Genomic DNA, 16217 nt, shown 5'->3' with positions numbered 1-16217 from the left:
TTTCAGACAGCATACATTATAAAAAATTTCGTCTCCCCCCTCCTCTTTTCAAAAAAATAGATGGACTAGTCCTGGGCAAACTGCCAATCGCTGCTCGTGACGCCAACGTTTTTTTTAATAAATAAATAAATGTGCCGTTTTAAAAATAAATTTATGCAAACCAACACACCTGATGATGACCGTTTGAGTTATGGTCGAAACGTCGTGAGAATGTTTTATTGTTTTATATATATTTTGTTATTTTGTTGTTTCTCTTCAACGTGACTTTACCGAAAAAACTAAGAATATGAATTACTGCAGTCACGAAAGCTTTAAATCAAAAATATAGAATTGTTATAACAACACTCCGACAACATCAGAGTGTAGCGCCACATTAAATACTCGCTACAATGACAATAGTTTAAAGCTATTTGAAGCATGTTTTATTTTCAAAATATAAATATGGTTTTGGGGGGGGGGAGGCAGAGCTTTGTGACGTCATATTTGAGGGGGGGGGGGAGTCTGACTTTTTGTTACGCCGTGTGACGAGGGGTTGGTCAAAAATCGTCCAAAATCGCGTGACGTCATTTATGGACGGCCCCATAGCCCGCGGGAGGAGGCGGGGTGGTGGGGGTGGGGGGTTTCCCCGCAGCTTGAAACAATTGTCTCCGTCGAAGCGCAGAGCGGCGAGGCGGCTGGAGCGATTTCGGGAAGCTGAACTGCAGGCAACGTGGGACAACGCGAGATGTTAACTCTCTCGCCTGGTGCACAGGAGGTCGTCCGTTCAAATCGACCGAAACCTGACGCCTGCGTGTGACTCTTCCCCGTGGTCGCGTGGATTTTTCTCCGGGTCGTCCGGTTTTTTTTGTCCCCTACCGCATTTAGGATCAACGTCACCCGCTCGTTTCGAGTTTTTGGTCCGCTAAATATTTCCACGCGATGGTGAGCCCGCTTCTTCGGGGCTATCGTTTTGTGGCCAGGTCGCTTCGCTACATAGGCCCAGTGGGCCTTAGGGGCCATCCGTTTAGTGCGTACGCATGGAGGGGGGGTTAACCCAAATGCGTACGCTTGCGTATGGGGGGAGGGGGTCTACTGACAATGTGCGTACGCATAGGAAACGGGGGGGGGTGGGGGTGGGGGGAGGGGGGTTGGGTGAAGCCTCGATAATAATTTGTCTACATTGGCCTTCAAATGAGTTAGATAGTCCGGCGGTGGACTATTCTGTTTGCTTAAGCACTTTAATAGTATTAATCCATGGTCATTTCTGCGCGGAATAAATATCGGCCGTTCTATAGGATTCGGGGGGGGGGGGGTGCGTCAGGCTGTACGTATCCAGGTAGGGGGGGGGTTTAAAAGGTACGCGTTCCCTTTAGGGCACAGCGCCACGAACCCAGCGACCCCACCACCACCACAACCACCACCCCCCCCCCCCCAAGCGAATTCGATGTCCGCTCCACGGCCACAACCAACACCGGTGACGATTCTCTGCACCGCTCCTGGGCCTCCCGTCAGTTCGATTCGGCCTCAAATAGGAGCGCCTGGTGGTGTGTGGGTGGGTGGGAGGGAGGGAGACAAAGGCGGCCGGGCGCGGTGCTGGCCAGCCCAACACACCTCTTGTACCATGTCGACCTTCAATAGGTGCTGTTCGCTAGACGCATTACCATGCCATACTCTTTGGTTCTTTCGGTAAAGTCACGTAGGTATAAAATATGAAATGAATTAAATCACGACGTTTCGATTGCAACACAAGCAATCATCATCAGGTGTGAAAGCCACAGCAAGAAAAATTTTCAGCTCAAAATAAAAAAAAATATCTTGCTGTAGTTTTCACACCGGATGATGATTGCTTTTGTTGCAATCGAAACGTCGTGATTAAATTTATTTCATATTTTATACCTACGTGACTTTACCGAAAGAACCAAAGAGTATGCAGTCAGGAAAACTTCAAATCTAGAATTAACATTACCAACCCCCCCCCCCAAAAAACACAATCCGTTCTGGCTATCCGGGTGTGTGTGTGTGTGTGTATGGGTTAGTGAGTGGGGGGGGGGATGTGGGGATTTTCTGTCTTGGTGTTTGTGTGGACATAGTTGGTGGTGTTGGGGAGGTATTATAACGAGAGATAGCCGCTACACCCCCACCCCCATCTCTCTCTCTCTGTGGACGGGAGGTCAGCAGACCGTGACAATGCGTGGAAGGAAGAGAAGGAGCGTTTTCAATTCGTCACCAGCCCTTGTCACAGCCTATCTGCCGAGCGGTCCGCTGCGAATTCCATCCGCTGGACATCGACAGCTCGGCAAAGCCGGGGGGGGGGGGGGGCCTTATCCGGAGGACGCCTTCTCTGGCTCTCTCTCTCTGCTCCCCTCTCTCTCTCTTTGAGCATCACGAATCTCAAACTCAACGCGATTGTCAGCCGAAGCGATAGGCGCGCGCCATCGTGAATGTCCGCAGGGTTTCCGCGGCTGTCGTCGAGAACGCTCGAGGGCCATCGTCATCATCATCACCAGCACCACCACCACCATTACCACCGTCGTCTTCCTCGTATTGGGCAGCATCAGCATGCCAGCGCTGATCCTGCTGTGTCTGCTACTGGCCGCGGTCAACGTGTTCGCAGGTGAGTGGCAGAAACCGAGGGGGGATTTGCTCAGTTCCACAAAGAAAGGAAATTACTTTGGAATGTTTCTCGGGGCGTGCGCGTGCGTGGCTGAATTCATTAATTAACATTTCATTAAGCGGCTTGTTTTTAATTGTTGTCGTGGCGGTGGTGGCGAGCGGTGGTGCAGTTGGTTAGCGCTGCGCTGCGCTACGAACCCGGCGACCCGAGTTCGATTCCCGCTCACGGCCAACAACAACAATTGTGACCGATTATATCTGAACAGGTCCTGGTCCACCCCTAGGTCGACTCGGCATCAAAATGAGAACCTTATTGCGGTGTGTGGTAAACATCCCCGCTTGGGAGACAAAGGCGGCCGGGCGTGTTGCTGGCCACCCACCCCCTCGTGTACCGTTCCGGCCTTCATACGTGCTCGCTAACAGCACTTGCCCCAACAGTCTGTTACAATCTTGATTTGAAGCTTTCGTGACTGCAGAAATCCATACTCTTCGGTTCTTTCGTGCGTAGAAAGAAAAAATTATCACGACGTTTCGATCGCAACCCAAGCGGTCGCACTCACCAGGCAGAAAAAATAGTCCATCAGTGGAATTGCTGAACCAGCCTGCTACAGGCTACACGTGGGATCCGTGTCGCCTTCGGTGACGGTGAGGGTGGAGGTGCAAGATTCATTTCAACTGCCTGAGCGTACACCTGACGTTACCAGGTAGCCGACTGATGGCTTTAAATGCTAAACGCGCGCGTGTGTGTGTGTGCTTGTTAAACAACGTGTCCTGTCCGTCGACGCCGTTCAAGTCCATGTCCAAGGTTTGTTTGTCCGTGTGTGAATTGAGTCGATTTTAAAGTGTGCGTATGGTGGTGTCCGTTTCAAGCACTCTGTGTGTGTGTGTGTCTGTGTGTCGATTGTGTCGTGTTAATCGCAGTGTCTGTCAATGGTGCTGGTCTGTGAGTGTGCGTGCGTTGAATTTCTTTTTGCGCCGTACGTCGCCAATTTGTGCCGATGGGTGGTGTAAAGTGTGCCTGCCTGTCTGCGTGTACGCCTGCGTGTGAGTGTCCATGTGGGTCCAAGACTGACGCAGGAGGATTTCCCCATAGCTTCTGGCCGTCACCTGATGATGCTGGTTGTTGTTGTTGTTCTAATTACCGGCAAAACGTCACAGTAATCTGATTGTAAATGTTGTGGTGGGTTTTACTCTCCAACACACAACCGGTGTAGTACTGTACTAGTAAACTACACTGAACACTACAGTATACACTACACTATACACTACTATACACTATACTATACACTACACTACAATACACTACACTACTATACACTACACTACAATTTTTCGATTTAAAGCTTTCGTGACTGCAATGATTCATCTTCTTTGGTTAAAATAACACAATAATATTGTGTTATTTTATTTTATCAATTTATTATTTTATTCTCATTCTACGTGACTTTACCGAAAGAACCAAAGAAGATACACTATAATTGTAAATGTTGTAGTGGGTTTTACTCTCCAACACACAACCGGCGTAGTGATGTACTAGTAAACTACACTGAACACTTCACTATACACTACACTATACACTACTATAGACTACACTACTATACACTACACTATAATTGTAAATATTGTAGTGGGTTTTACTCTCAAACACACACAACCGGTGTGGTGCTGAACCAGTAACGAATTGGCCACGTTTTATTTACGTGACAAACCCATTACTAATTGGCTGTGTCGGGTGGTGGCGATTTAACCTAAAAAAGCCCTCTTATGGATGATAGTGGTCGCGAAAGCCTCCTCCTGCCTCGTGTTAAACCCAACTCCGTGTGCCTGTTTACGCGCGTCTATGTAAACACTGCACGGTCTGCGTGTGTGTGTCTTAGTAATGCATGCGTCTGTGTGTCTACACACACATCCATGTGTGTGCGCGTGTGTCTTTGGGCTACGTGTCCGTGAGTGCTGCGTGCCTCCGTTGCGTCTCGGCGTTGCTTGCGTGCGTCTGTCAATTTGCGTGCGTGTGTCCGAGAGGTGGGGAGCGGTGGTGCAGCGGTTAGCGCTACGCTGCGCTACAAACCTGGCGACCCGGGTTCGATTCCCGCTCACGGCCAACAGAAGTGACGATTATCTGAACCGGTCCCGGGCCTCCCCTAGGTCGACTCAGACTCAAACGAGTACCCGGTGCGATGTGTAAACATCGCCACTAGGGAGACAAAGGCGGCCGGGCGTGGTGTTGGCCACTCACCCTCTAGTGTGCCGTGCCGGCCTCTATAGGTGCTCGCTAACATCACTTGCCCCTACAGTCTGTTAAGGCTACACGGGGAATCTTTGTCTTTGTGTGTCCGAGTGTACTCCCGTGTATTCTCGTGCGCGCGCGCGCGTGCGCTCGTGTGGTATTTGTGTCCTAGGCGTGTGCCTGTGGAGTTGATGGGGAGGGGCGGTAGTGTAGCAGCGGTTTAGGGAGCTGCGTTACGAACTCGGCCCCCACCCACCCCCCAGCTCACGGCCACCAACATCAGTGACGAGTGCCTGAATCGGAGCTCCCCCATAAGTTGACTCCGGCCTCAAGTGAGTACCTGGTGCGGTGTGCGGTCAACGCCGCCTGCGCTCGGGAGATAAGGGCGCACGGGCGTGGTGGAGGGCTGAACGATTAATCGATTTTAAATCGATTCCAAATCGATTAATCGCAATTTGAAACAATGCGATTAGAGAATCGCGAAGGCTGGCATTTTTTTTTTGCGATTTGAAAAGTTCCTCTTACTTTCTTATTGGAATTGTTTTATTTTGTCATTATTACAGCTTTATTTATTTAACTTAACAATTGTTCTATGTCTGATCGCTCTATTTCAATCAAAACATTTTAATAAATACATGTTGGAAGCAATTCATATCTTTTAAGTTCTCATCCGTTGCATTAGAAGGTATAGAGCTGTCTTTGCAGACGGACGCTTGTGTTGCGACCCAAACGTCGCGTTTCTTTTATTATATTTTTTTCTATCTACGTGACTTTACCGAAAGAACCAGAAAGTATAATACATAGAGCAGTTCACATATTGATGGTATCACGTGGTAATGCTCCGTCACATGTTTTGCATCTATTACACAGTGAATATCGAACTGAAGCTTTACTTAACATTTTTTTTTTAAATCGCAAATCGAAATCGCAATATCTGTCAGAAAAAATCGCAATTAGACGTTTTCCCCAAATCGTTCAGCCAGGGCGTGGTGTTGGGCGGCCACCCATCCCCTCGTGTGCCACCGTGCCAGCTTTCATAGGGTGCTGCTACTCGCTAACAGCACTTGCCCCAACAGTCTGTTCAAAGGCTATCCGGGTGATCTTTGTCTTTGTGCCCCCCCCCCCCCCGTGTTAGTATTGTGTCCATCCGCGTGCGCACTTCAGTGTTTAAGTGTCCGTCTAGTGTCCGTCTAGTGTGCGTAAGTGAGCGTCAGTGTGTCTGTCTGTCTGGGGGAGCGGTGGTGCAGCGGTTAGCGCCACGCTACGCTACGAACCTGGCGACCCGGGTTCGATTCCCGCTCACGGCCACCACCAGTGGCGATCGTCTGAATCGGTCCCGGGCCTCCTCTAGGTCGACTCAGGCTCAAATGAGTACCTGGTGCGACGTGTAAACATCGCCGCTAGGGAGACAAAGGCGGCCGGGCGTTTTGCTGGCCAACCCCCACCCCCTCGTGTGCCGTGCCGGCCTTTATAGGTGCTCGCTAACAGCACTTGCCCCAACAGTCTGTTACAGGCTACACGGGGGATCTTTGCTTTGTCTGTCTGGGTGAGCGTCTTCGCGTCTCCGTTCTTACTCTGTATACGTCTATTAATGTTTGTGTCTGCATGTCACTGCTTATTAGCGGTATGGATATGCGGGTTTGTCCGTGTCTATGAATCCCTCGCTGTTGCGAATGTCTCCGTCTCTGTCCGTGGCATATTGTGTCTGCGCGCGTGCGTCCTGGCGTCTCAACCTCATTGGAGAGATCTGCGTTTCTGTTTGCGACCGTGCATATATATTTGGTTGGTTCTGCTGGTGTCGTGTGTCGTGTGAAGAGACATGAGCTTCGTTAGCTCATTGGATTCCTCCAGTACAAATCAATATTCTGGATCTGTGCCTTTGCGTGCGTGCGTGTCTCAAGTGTTTGGACACGGTCTAGGGCACACATTGTCTGTGCACGCCTGCCTTAGAAGTGTGGCAAATAGCGCACTGCGCTCGGTACCTGGCGAGCACAAGTTCGATTCCAGCCCACGGCCATCGATCGCCGTGGCGATAATCTGAACCGCTCCTGGGCCCCACCTCTCTCCCGAGATCACCGGGTGCTCAACCTTCAATGAGTACCTGGCGCGATGTGCAAACGTCAGCACTGGGGAGACAAAGGCGGCCGGGCGTGGTGCTGGTGACCACCCAGCCCTCGATAGGGCGACACGGTGGCTAGGCGATGTCAACTACCTCGCCTGGTGGACAGGAGGGTCGTGGGTTCGATCACCGATCCTGACGCCTGCTGCTGTATATATGGAGTTTGCGTCTCTCATCATCATCACGGTGACCAGGAGATGTTAACTACCTCCCCTGGTACGCAGGAGGTCGTGGGTTCGATCACCGACCCTGACGCCTGCTGCTGTATATATGGAGTTTGCGTCTCTCATCATCATCACGCTGGCTAGGAGATGTTAACTACCTCGCCTGGTACGCAGGAGGTCGTGGGTTCGATCCCGACCCTGACGCCTGCTGCTGCTGCTGTATATTTGGAGTTTGCGTGTTTCTCTCTCCACGCGGTCGCGTGGATTTTTCTCCGGATCCTCCGGTTTTCCCCCTCCACATCTGGCGATAATCTGAATCACGTGGTTGATCATAAGCCACTTCGTTGAGGCTAGAATTTGTCGCTAGAGCTGGCGTAGCACAGTGGGCCTTAACCTGCGAAAACATAAATTTAGATTTAAAGCTTTCGTAACTGCAGGGATTCATATTCTTGGTTCTTTCGGTAAAGTCACGTAGAAGGAAAACAATAAAATAATAAAAATATAAAACAATAAAATTCTCACGACGTTTCGACTGCAACACAAGCAATCATCATCAGGTGTGAAAACCACAGCAAGAAAATTAGAAAAAGTGGCGGTTATTTTTAACGGTAGCATCACGGAGAGCGATTTGACAGTTTGTTCAGATGGACGAGTCCATCTATGTTCGGAACATAGATGGACTCGTCGAACATAGATGGACTCATATTCTTGGTTCTTTCGGTAAAGTCACGTAGAAGGGAAACAATAAAATAATAAAAATATAAAACGATAAAATGCTCACTAATTTTATTGTTGTATATTTTTATTATTAAAATTCTCACTAATTTTATTGTTTTATATTTTTATTATTTTATTGTTTCCCTTCTACGTGACTTTACCGAAATAACCAAGAATATGAATCCCTGCAGTCACGAAAGCTTTAAATAAAAAAATAGATGGACTCGTCCATCTGAACAAACTGTCAAATCTCCGTGGTGCTCACGTTAAAAATAACCGCCACTTTTTTCAAATTTTTTTGCTGTGGGTTTCACACCTGATGATGATTGCTTGTGTTGCAGTCGAAACGTCGTGATAATTTTACGGTTTCATTTTTATTTATTTTATTGTTTCCCTTCTCTGCTAAAACACAGTTTTTTTTATTTCGTTTTATAGTTTAATTTGTTAGTTTAATAGGCGCGCCGTGCCGGCCTTCATGAGTGATGCTCTATTGAAGGCTATAAGGGAGATTTCTAGATTTGAAGCTTTCGTGACTGCAGGAATCCATACTCTTTGGTTCTTTCGGTAAAGTCACGTAGGTAGTGTAGAAAATAAACTCAATCACGACGTTTCGATTGCAACACAAGTAATCACCTGATGATGATGATGATGATTGCTTTTGTTGCAATCGAAACGTCGTGATTTATTTTATACCTACGTGACTTTGCCGAAAAAACCAAAGAGTATACGGGAAATCTTTGATCGTGTGCGCGGGCCCAACTCACCAAGGCGTGTACGCAACTCCGTATCCGTGTGGCTGCATCGCGTACCGTTGGGGGTCCGAATGAGGCGTTGTCAAATCTGAAACGGATGAAAACGTCGAACAATTATGTTTTGTGTTGTGTTCACACAAATTGTAAATGTTGTGGATTTACTCTCCAACACACTGAAGTAGTACACTATATACTACACTATACACTACACTATAAACTACACTATAAACTACACTATACACTACACTACACACTACACTACACACTGCACTATACACTACACTATACACTACACTATACACTACACTATACACTACACTATACACTACACTATACTAGTAACTAATTGGCGCTTTGTTTACGTGACAAATCCCTTACTAATTGGCTGTGTCGGGTGGTGGAGGGTTTCGACACAACATTTATACTTACACGATCTAACCCAAGAACATTTATTATGCATAATATTGGTCGCGGAAGCCTACTGCTTCGTGTTGCACCTATGAAGGCCGGCACGGCACATGAGGGAGTTGGTGACCAACATCACGCCCGACCGCCTTTGTCTCCCCAGCGACGATGCGTTTACGCACCGCACCAGGTACTCCATTTGAGGCCGAGTCGACCTAGGGGATGCCCATGACAGTTTTATGATAATCGTCACCGATGTTGGTGGCCGTGAGCGCGGGAATCGAACTCGGGTCACAGCGTTCGTGGAGCAGCGTAGCGTGGACCACTACGCTGCCGCTCCCCACATCAGCATATCAGCACATAACCACCACCACCACCTACAGTGTCACGTCCCACCACCCCCCGCTAGCACCACCACCACCTGTACCCAGCAACAACTGCCGATGTCAAGACCCGTTCCAGATGCGCGCATCTCACCTGCGACCCGTGCCGCTCTAGACCCGTTCCAGATGAGCGCATCTCACCTGCGACCCGTGCCGCTATAGACCCGTTCCAGATGCCCACATCTCACCTGTGCCCCCTGCTGCTATAGACCCGTTCCAGATGAGCGCATCTCGCCTGCGACCCGTGCTGCTCTAGACCCGTTCCAGATGCCCACATCTCATCTGTGCCCCGTGCCGCTATAGACCCGTTCCAGTTTCCTGCATCTCACCTGTGACCCGTGCTGCCCTAGACCCTTGCCAGAGGCACGCATCTCACCTGCGACCCGTGCTGCTATAGACCCGTTCGAGATGAGCGCATCTCACCTGCGACCCGTGTTGCTCCAGACCCGTTGCAGATGAGCACATCTCACCTGCGACCCGTGCTGCTCTAGACCCGTTCCAGTTTCCTGCATCTCACCTGCGACCCGTGCTGCTCTAGACCCGTTCCAGTTTCCTGCATCTCACCTGCGACCCGTGCTGCTCTAGACCCGTTCCAGATGCGCAACGCCAAGAGCCCCGACTGCCTGTCCACGGTCGCGGGCTCCCCGCGTCTCTGGATGGCGAAGTGCGACGAGCGGCTGCCCGGGCAGCGGTGGCTGTGGCTACCCGGGGGTCGCCTCCGCAGCCACGCCGAGGGCTCCTGCCTGGGGTACAGCGGCTCCCGCTTCCACCTGGGCCAGCCGGCCAGCCTGGTGAGCCTACGGATATCACTGCTATAGACTGTGGACTACACTATAGACTACACTATAGACTATACTATAGACTACACTATAGACTACATTATAGACTACACTATAGACTACACTATAGACTATAGATTACACTATAGACTACACTATACACTACACTATAGGCTAGACTATAGACTACACTACACTATAGACTACACTATAGACTACACTATAGACTATAGACTACACTATAGACTACACTATAGACTACACTACACTATAGATTGCACTATAAACTACACTATAGACTACACCACACTATAGACTACACTATACACTACACTATAGACTACACTATACACTACACTACACAATACACTATACACTACACTATAGACTGCACTATACACTACACTATGGACTACACTATACACTACACTATAGACTACACTATACACTACACTACACAATACACTATACACTACACTATAGACTGCACTATACACTACACTATGGACTACACTACACTATAGACTACACTATACACTACACTATAGACTACACTATACATGAGACTACACTATAGACTACATTACACTATAGACTACACTATAGACTACACTATACACTACACTATACACTACACTATACACTACACTATACACTACACTACAGACTACACTATACACTACACTATACACTACACTATAGACTACACTATAGACTACACTACACTATAGACTACACTACACTGCACTATACACTACACTATAGATTAAACTATAGACTACACTACACACTACACTATACACTACACTATAGACTACACTATACACTACACTATACACTACACTATAGACTACACTATAGACTACACTACACTATAGCACTATAGACTACACTATGGCCTCCACGGCACGTCGTGCTCCGCCCATTGCCCCCCCCCCCGCCCCACAAGGTGAGCTGCCGGCACGCCCCCGGATGGTCGTGCGTGACGCGCGACCGTGATGCGGACCTCCTAGCGGTGCGCGACCGCTCGCTGCTGCTCAGCAAGCAAGGCACGTGGGTCGTGGTGCGGCACTTCGAGCGCAAGTACCCGAGCTCGTGGCGGCGAGCAGAGCCAGGGAGAAGCCTCGCCTCGCTCTGCGCAGGTGAGACGCGTTTCGGAAGGGCGGGGAGCGCACAGCAGTGGCGTCATTCTTCACGTTCTGCAGATGTAGATGCCACTGATTCTTCATGTTCTGTAGATGTAGATGTCACTGGTTCTTCACGTTCTGCAGATGTAGATGCCACTAGTTCTTCATGTTCTGCAGATGTAGATGCCACTGGTTCTTCACGTTCTACAGATGTAGATACCACTGGTTCTTGACGTTCTGGAGATGTAGATGCCACTGGTTCTTCACGTTCTGGAGATGTAGATGCCTCTGGTTCTTCATGTTCTGTAGATGTAGATGCCACTGGTTCTTCATGGTCTGCAGATGTAGATGCCACTGGTTCTTCACGTTCTGTAGATGTAGATGCCACTGGTTCTTCACGTTCTACAGATGTAGATTCCACTGGTTCTTCACGTTCTGCAGATGCAGATGCCACTGGTTCTTCACGTTGTGCAGATGTAGATTCCACTGGTTCTTCACGTTCTGTAGATGTAGATGCCACTGGTTCTTCATGTTCTGCAGATGTAGATGCCACTGGTTCTTCACGTTCTACAGATGTAGATACCACTGGTTCTTGACGTTCTGGAGATGTAGATGCCACTGGTTCTTCACGTTCTGGAGATGTAGATGCCTCTGGTTCTTCATGTTCTGTAGATGTAGATGCCACTGGTTCTTCATGTTCTGCAGATGTAGATGCCACTGGTTCTTCACGTTTTGTAGATGTAGATGCCACTGGTTCTTCACGTTCTACAGATGTAGATTCCACTGGTTCTTCACGTTCTGCAGATGTAGATGCCACTGGTTCTTCACGTTGTGCAGATGTAGATTCCACTGGTTCTTCACGTTCTGCAGATGCAGATACCACTGGTTCTTCACGTTCTGGAGATGCAGATGCCACTGGTTCTTCATGTTCTGTAGATGTAGATGCCACTGGTTCTTCACGTTCTACAGATGTAGATTCCACTGGTTATTCACGTTCTGCAGATGTAGATGCCACTGGTTCTTCACGTTCTGTCGATGTAGATGCCACTGGTTCTTCATGTTCTGGAGATGCAGATGCCACTGGTTCTTCACGTTTTGCAGATGTAGATGCCACTGGTTCTTCATGTTCTGTAGATGTAGCTGCCACTGGTTCTTCATGTTCTGTAGATGTAGATGCCACTGGTTTTTCATGTTCTGCAGATGTAGATGCCACTGGTTCTTCATTTTCTGTAGATGTAGATGCCACTGGTTCTTCATGTTCTGTAGATGTAGATGCCACTGGTTCCTCACGTTCTGTCGATGTAGATGCCACTGGTTCTTCATGTTCTGGAGATGCAGATGCCACTGGTTCTTCACGTTCTGCAGATGTAGATGCCACTGGTTCTTCATGTTCTGTAGATGTAGATGCCACTGGTTCTTCATGTTCTGGAGATGCAGATGCCACTGGTTCTTCATGTTCTGGAGATGCAGATGCCACTGGTTCTTCATGTTCTCGAGATGCAGATGCCACTGGTTCTTCACGTTCTACAGATGTAGATGCCACTGGTTCTTCATGTTCTGTAGATGTAGATGCCACTAGTTCTTCATGTTCTGCAGATGTAGATGCCACTGGTTCTTCATGTTCTGGAGATGCAGATGCCACTGGTTCTTCATGTTCTACAGATGTCGATGCCACTGGTTCATCATGTTCTACAGATGTAGATGCCACTGGTTCTTCATGCTCTGCAGATGTAGATGCCACTGGTTCTTCATGTTCTGTAGATGTAGATGCCACTGGTTCTTCATGTTCTGGAGATGCAGATGCCACTGGTTCTTCGTGTTCTGGAGATGCAGATGCCACTGGTTCTTCATGTTCTACAGATGTCGATGCCACTGGTTCATCATGTTCTACAGATGTAGATGCCACTGGTTTTTCATGTTCTGCAGATGTAGATGCCACTGGTTCTTCATTTTCTGTAGATGTAGATGCCACTGGTTCTTCATGTTCTGTAGATGTAGATGCCACTGGTTCTTCACGTTCTGTCGATTTAGATGCCACTGGTTCTTCATGTTCTGGAGATGCAGATGCCACTGGTTCTTCATGTTCTGGAGATGCAGATGCCACTGGTTCTTCATGTTCTCGAGATGCAGATGCCACTGGTTCTTTACGTTCTACAGATGCAGATGCCACTGGTTCTTCATGTTCTGTAGATGTAGATGCCACTGGTTCTTCATGTTCTGTAGATGTAGATGCCACTGGTTCTTCATGTTCTGGAGATGCAGATGCCACTGGTTCTTCATGTTCTGGAGATGCAGATGCCACTGGTTCTTCATGTTCTCGAGATGCAGATGCCACTGGTTCTTCACGTTCTACAGATGTAGATGCCACTGGTTCTTCATGTTCTGTAGATGCCACTGGTTCTTCATGTCCTGCAGATGTAGATGCCACTGGTTCTTCATGTTCTGGAGATGCAGATGCCACTGGTTCTTCATGTTCTGCAGATGTCGATGCCACTGGTTCATCATGTTCTACAGATGTAGATGCCACTGGTTCTTCATGTTCTGCAGATGTAGATGCCACTGGTTCTTCATGTTCTGTAGATGTAGATGCCACTGGTTCTTCATATTCTGGAGATGCAGATGCCACTGGTTCTTCATGTTCTAGAGATGCAGATGCCACTTGTTCTTCATGTTCTGGAGATGCAGATGCCACTGGTTCTTCACGTTCTCCAGATGTAGATGCCACTGGTTCGTCATGTTCTGTAGATGTAGATCCCACTGGTTCTTCACGTTCTGCAGATGTAGATGCCACTGGTTCTTCATGTTCTGTAGATGTAGATGCCACTGGTTCTTCATGTTCTGGAGATGCAGATGCCACTGGTTCTTCATGTTCTGGAGATGCAGATGCCACTGGTTCTTCATGTTCTCGAGATGCAGATGCCACTGGTTCTTCACGTTCTACAGATGTAGATGCCACTGGTTTTTCATGTTCTGTAGATGTAGATGCCACTAGTTCTTCATGTTCTGCAGATGTAGATGCCACTGGTTCTTCATGTTCTGGAGATGCAGATGCCACTGGTTCTTCATGTTCTACAGATGTCGATGCCACTGGTTCATCATGTTCTACAGATGTAGATGCCACTGATTCTTCATGTTCTGCAGATGTAGATGCCACTGGTTCTTCATGTTCTGTAGATGTAGATGCCACTGGGTCTTCATGTTCTGGAGATGCAGATGCCACTGGTTCTTCATGTTCTGGAGATGCAGATGCCACTGGTTCTTCATGTTCTGGAGATGCAGATGCCACTGGTTCTTCATGTTCTACAGATGTCGATGCCACTGGTTCTTCATGTTCTGGAGATGCAGATGCCACTGGTTCTTCACGTTCTGCAGATGTAGATGCCACTGGTTCTTCATGTTCTGGAGATGCAGATGCCACTGGTTCTTCATGTTCTATAGATGTGGATGCCACTGGTTCATCATGTTCTACAGATGTAGATGCCACTGGTTCTTCATGTTCTGCAGATGTAGATGCCACTGGTTTTTCATGTTCTGGAGATGCAGATGCCACTGGTTCTTCATGTTCTGGAGATGCAGATGCCACTGGTTCTTCACGTTCTCCAGATGTAGATGCCACTGGTTCGTCATGTTCTGTAGATGTAGATCCCACTGGTTCTTCACGTTCTGCAGATGTAGATGCCACCGGTTTTTCATGTTCTGCAGATGTAGATGCCACTGGTTCTTCACGTTCTGCAGATGTAGATGCCACTGGTTCTTCATGTTCTGTAGATGTAGATGCCACTGGTTCTTCATGTTCTGGAGATGCAGATGCCACTGGTTCTTCATGTTCTGGAGATGCAGATGCCACTGGTTCTTCATGTTCTCGAGATGCAGATGCCACTGGTTCTTCACATTCTACAGATGTAGATGCTACTGGTTTTTCATGTTCTGTAGATGTAGATGCCACTAGTTCTTCATGTTCTGCAGATGTAGATGCCACTGGTTCTTCATGTTCTGGAGATGGAGATGCCACTGGTTCTTCATGTTCTACAGATGTCGATGCCACTGGTTCATCATGTTCTACAGATGTAGATGCCACTGATTCTTCATGTTCTGCAGATGTAGATGACACTGGTTCTTCATGTTCTGTAGATGTAGATGCCACTGGGTCTTCATGTTCTGGAGATGCAGATGCCACTGGTTCTTCATGTTCTGGAGATGCAGATGCCACTGGTTCTTCATGTTCTACAGATGTTGATGCCACTGGTTCTTCATGTTCTGGAGATGCAGATGCCACTGGTTCTTCACGTTCTGCAGATGTAGATGCCACTGGTTCTTCATTTTCTGGAGATGCAGATGCCACTGGTTCTTCATGTTCTGCAGATGTAAATGCCACTGGTTCTTCATGTTCTGTAGATGCCACTGGGTCTTCATGTTCTGGAGATGCAGATGCAACTGGTTCTTCATGTTCTGGAGATGCAGATGCCACTGGTTCGTCATGTTCTACAGATGTCGATGCCACTGGTTCATCATGTTCTACAGATGTAGATGCCACTGGTTCTTCATGTTCTGCAGATGTAGATGCCACTGGTTCTTCATGTTCTGTAGATATAGATGCCACTGGTTCTTCATATTCTGGAGATGCAGATGCCACTGGTTCTTCATGTTCTGGAGATGCAGATGCCACTTGTTCTTCATGTTCTGGAGATGCAGATGCCACTGGATCTTCACGTTCTCCAGATGTAGATGCCACTGGTTCGTCATGTTCTGTAGATGTAGATCCCACTGGTTCTTCACGTTCTGCAGATGTAGATGCCACTGGTTTTTCATGTTCTGCAGATGTAGATGCCACTGGTTCTTCACGTTCTGCAGATGTAGATGCCACTGGTTCTTCATGTTCTGTAGATGTAGATGCCACTGGTTCTTCATGTTCTGGAGATGCAGATGCCACTCGTTCTTCATGTTCTGGAGAT

At 48.1% G+C, this 16217-nt stretch overlaps 1 protein-coding gene across 1 annotated transcript in view; it reads left to right on the top strand.

Annotated features, from left to right (window-relative positions):
• The first annotated feature begins 2078 nt into the window (after window positions 1-2078).
• The window catches only part of PTPRB (protein tyrosine phosphatase receptor type B), a 112953-nt gene continuing 98814 nt past the window's right edge, over window positions 2079-16217 (top strand). The window contains exons 1-3 of the mRNA XM_076054283.1: window positions 2079-2593; window positions 9945-10150; window positions 11088-11280. Coding sequence (XP_075910398.1) covers window positions 2539-2593; window positions 9945-10150; window positions 11088-11280 — 454 coding nt within the window. The 5' untranslated portion in view covers window positions 2079-2538. The remainder of the gene's footprint in view (window positions 2594-9944; window positions 10151-11087; window positions 11281-16217) is intronic.

Source organism: Petromyzon marinus, chromosome 65 (assembly GCF_048934315.1).
Source record: "Petromyzon marinus isolate PM22_M1 ecotype Great Lakes invasive population chromosome 65, UKy_Petmar_22M1.pri1.0, whole genome shotgun sequence".
NCBI lineage: Eukaryota > Metazoa > Chordata > Hyperoartia > Petromyzontiformes > Petromyzontidae > Petromyzon > Petromyzon marinus.
Note: the sequence above shows the minus strand (reverse complement) of the source record. Positions and strands in the feature narration are given on the sequence as shown.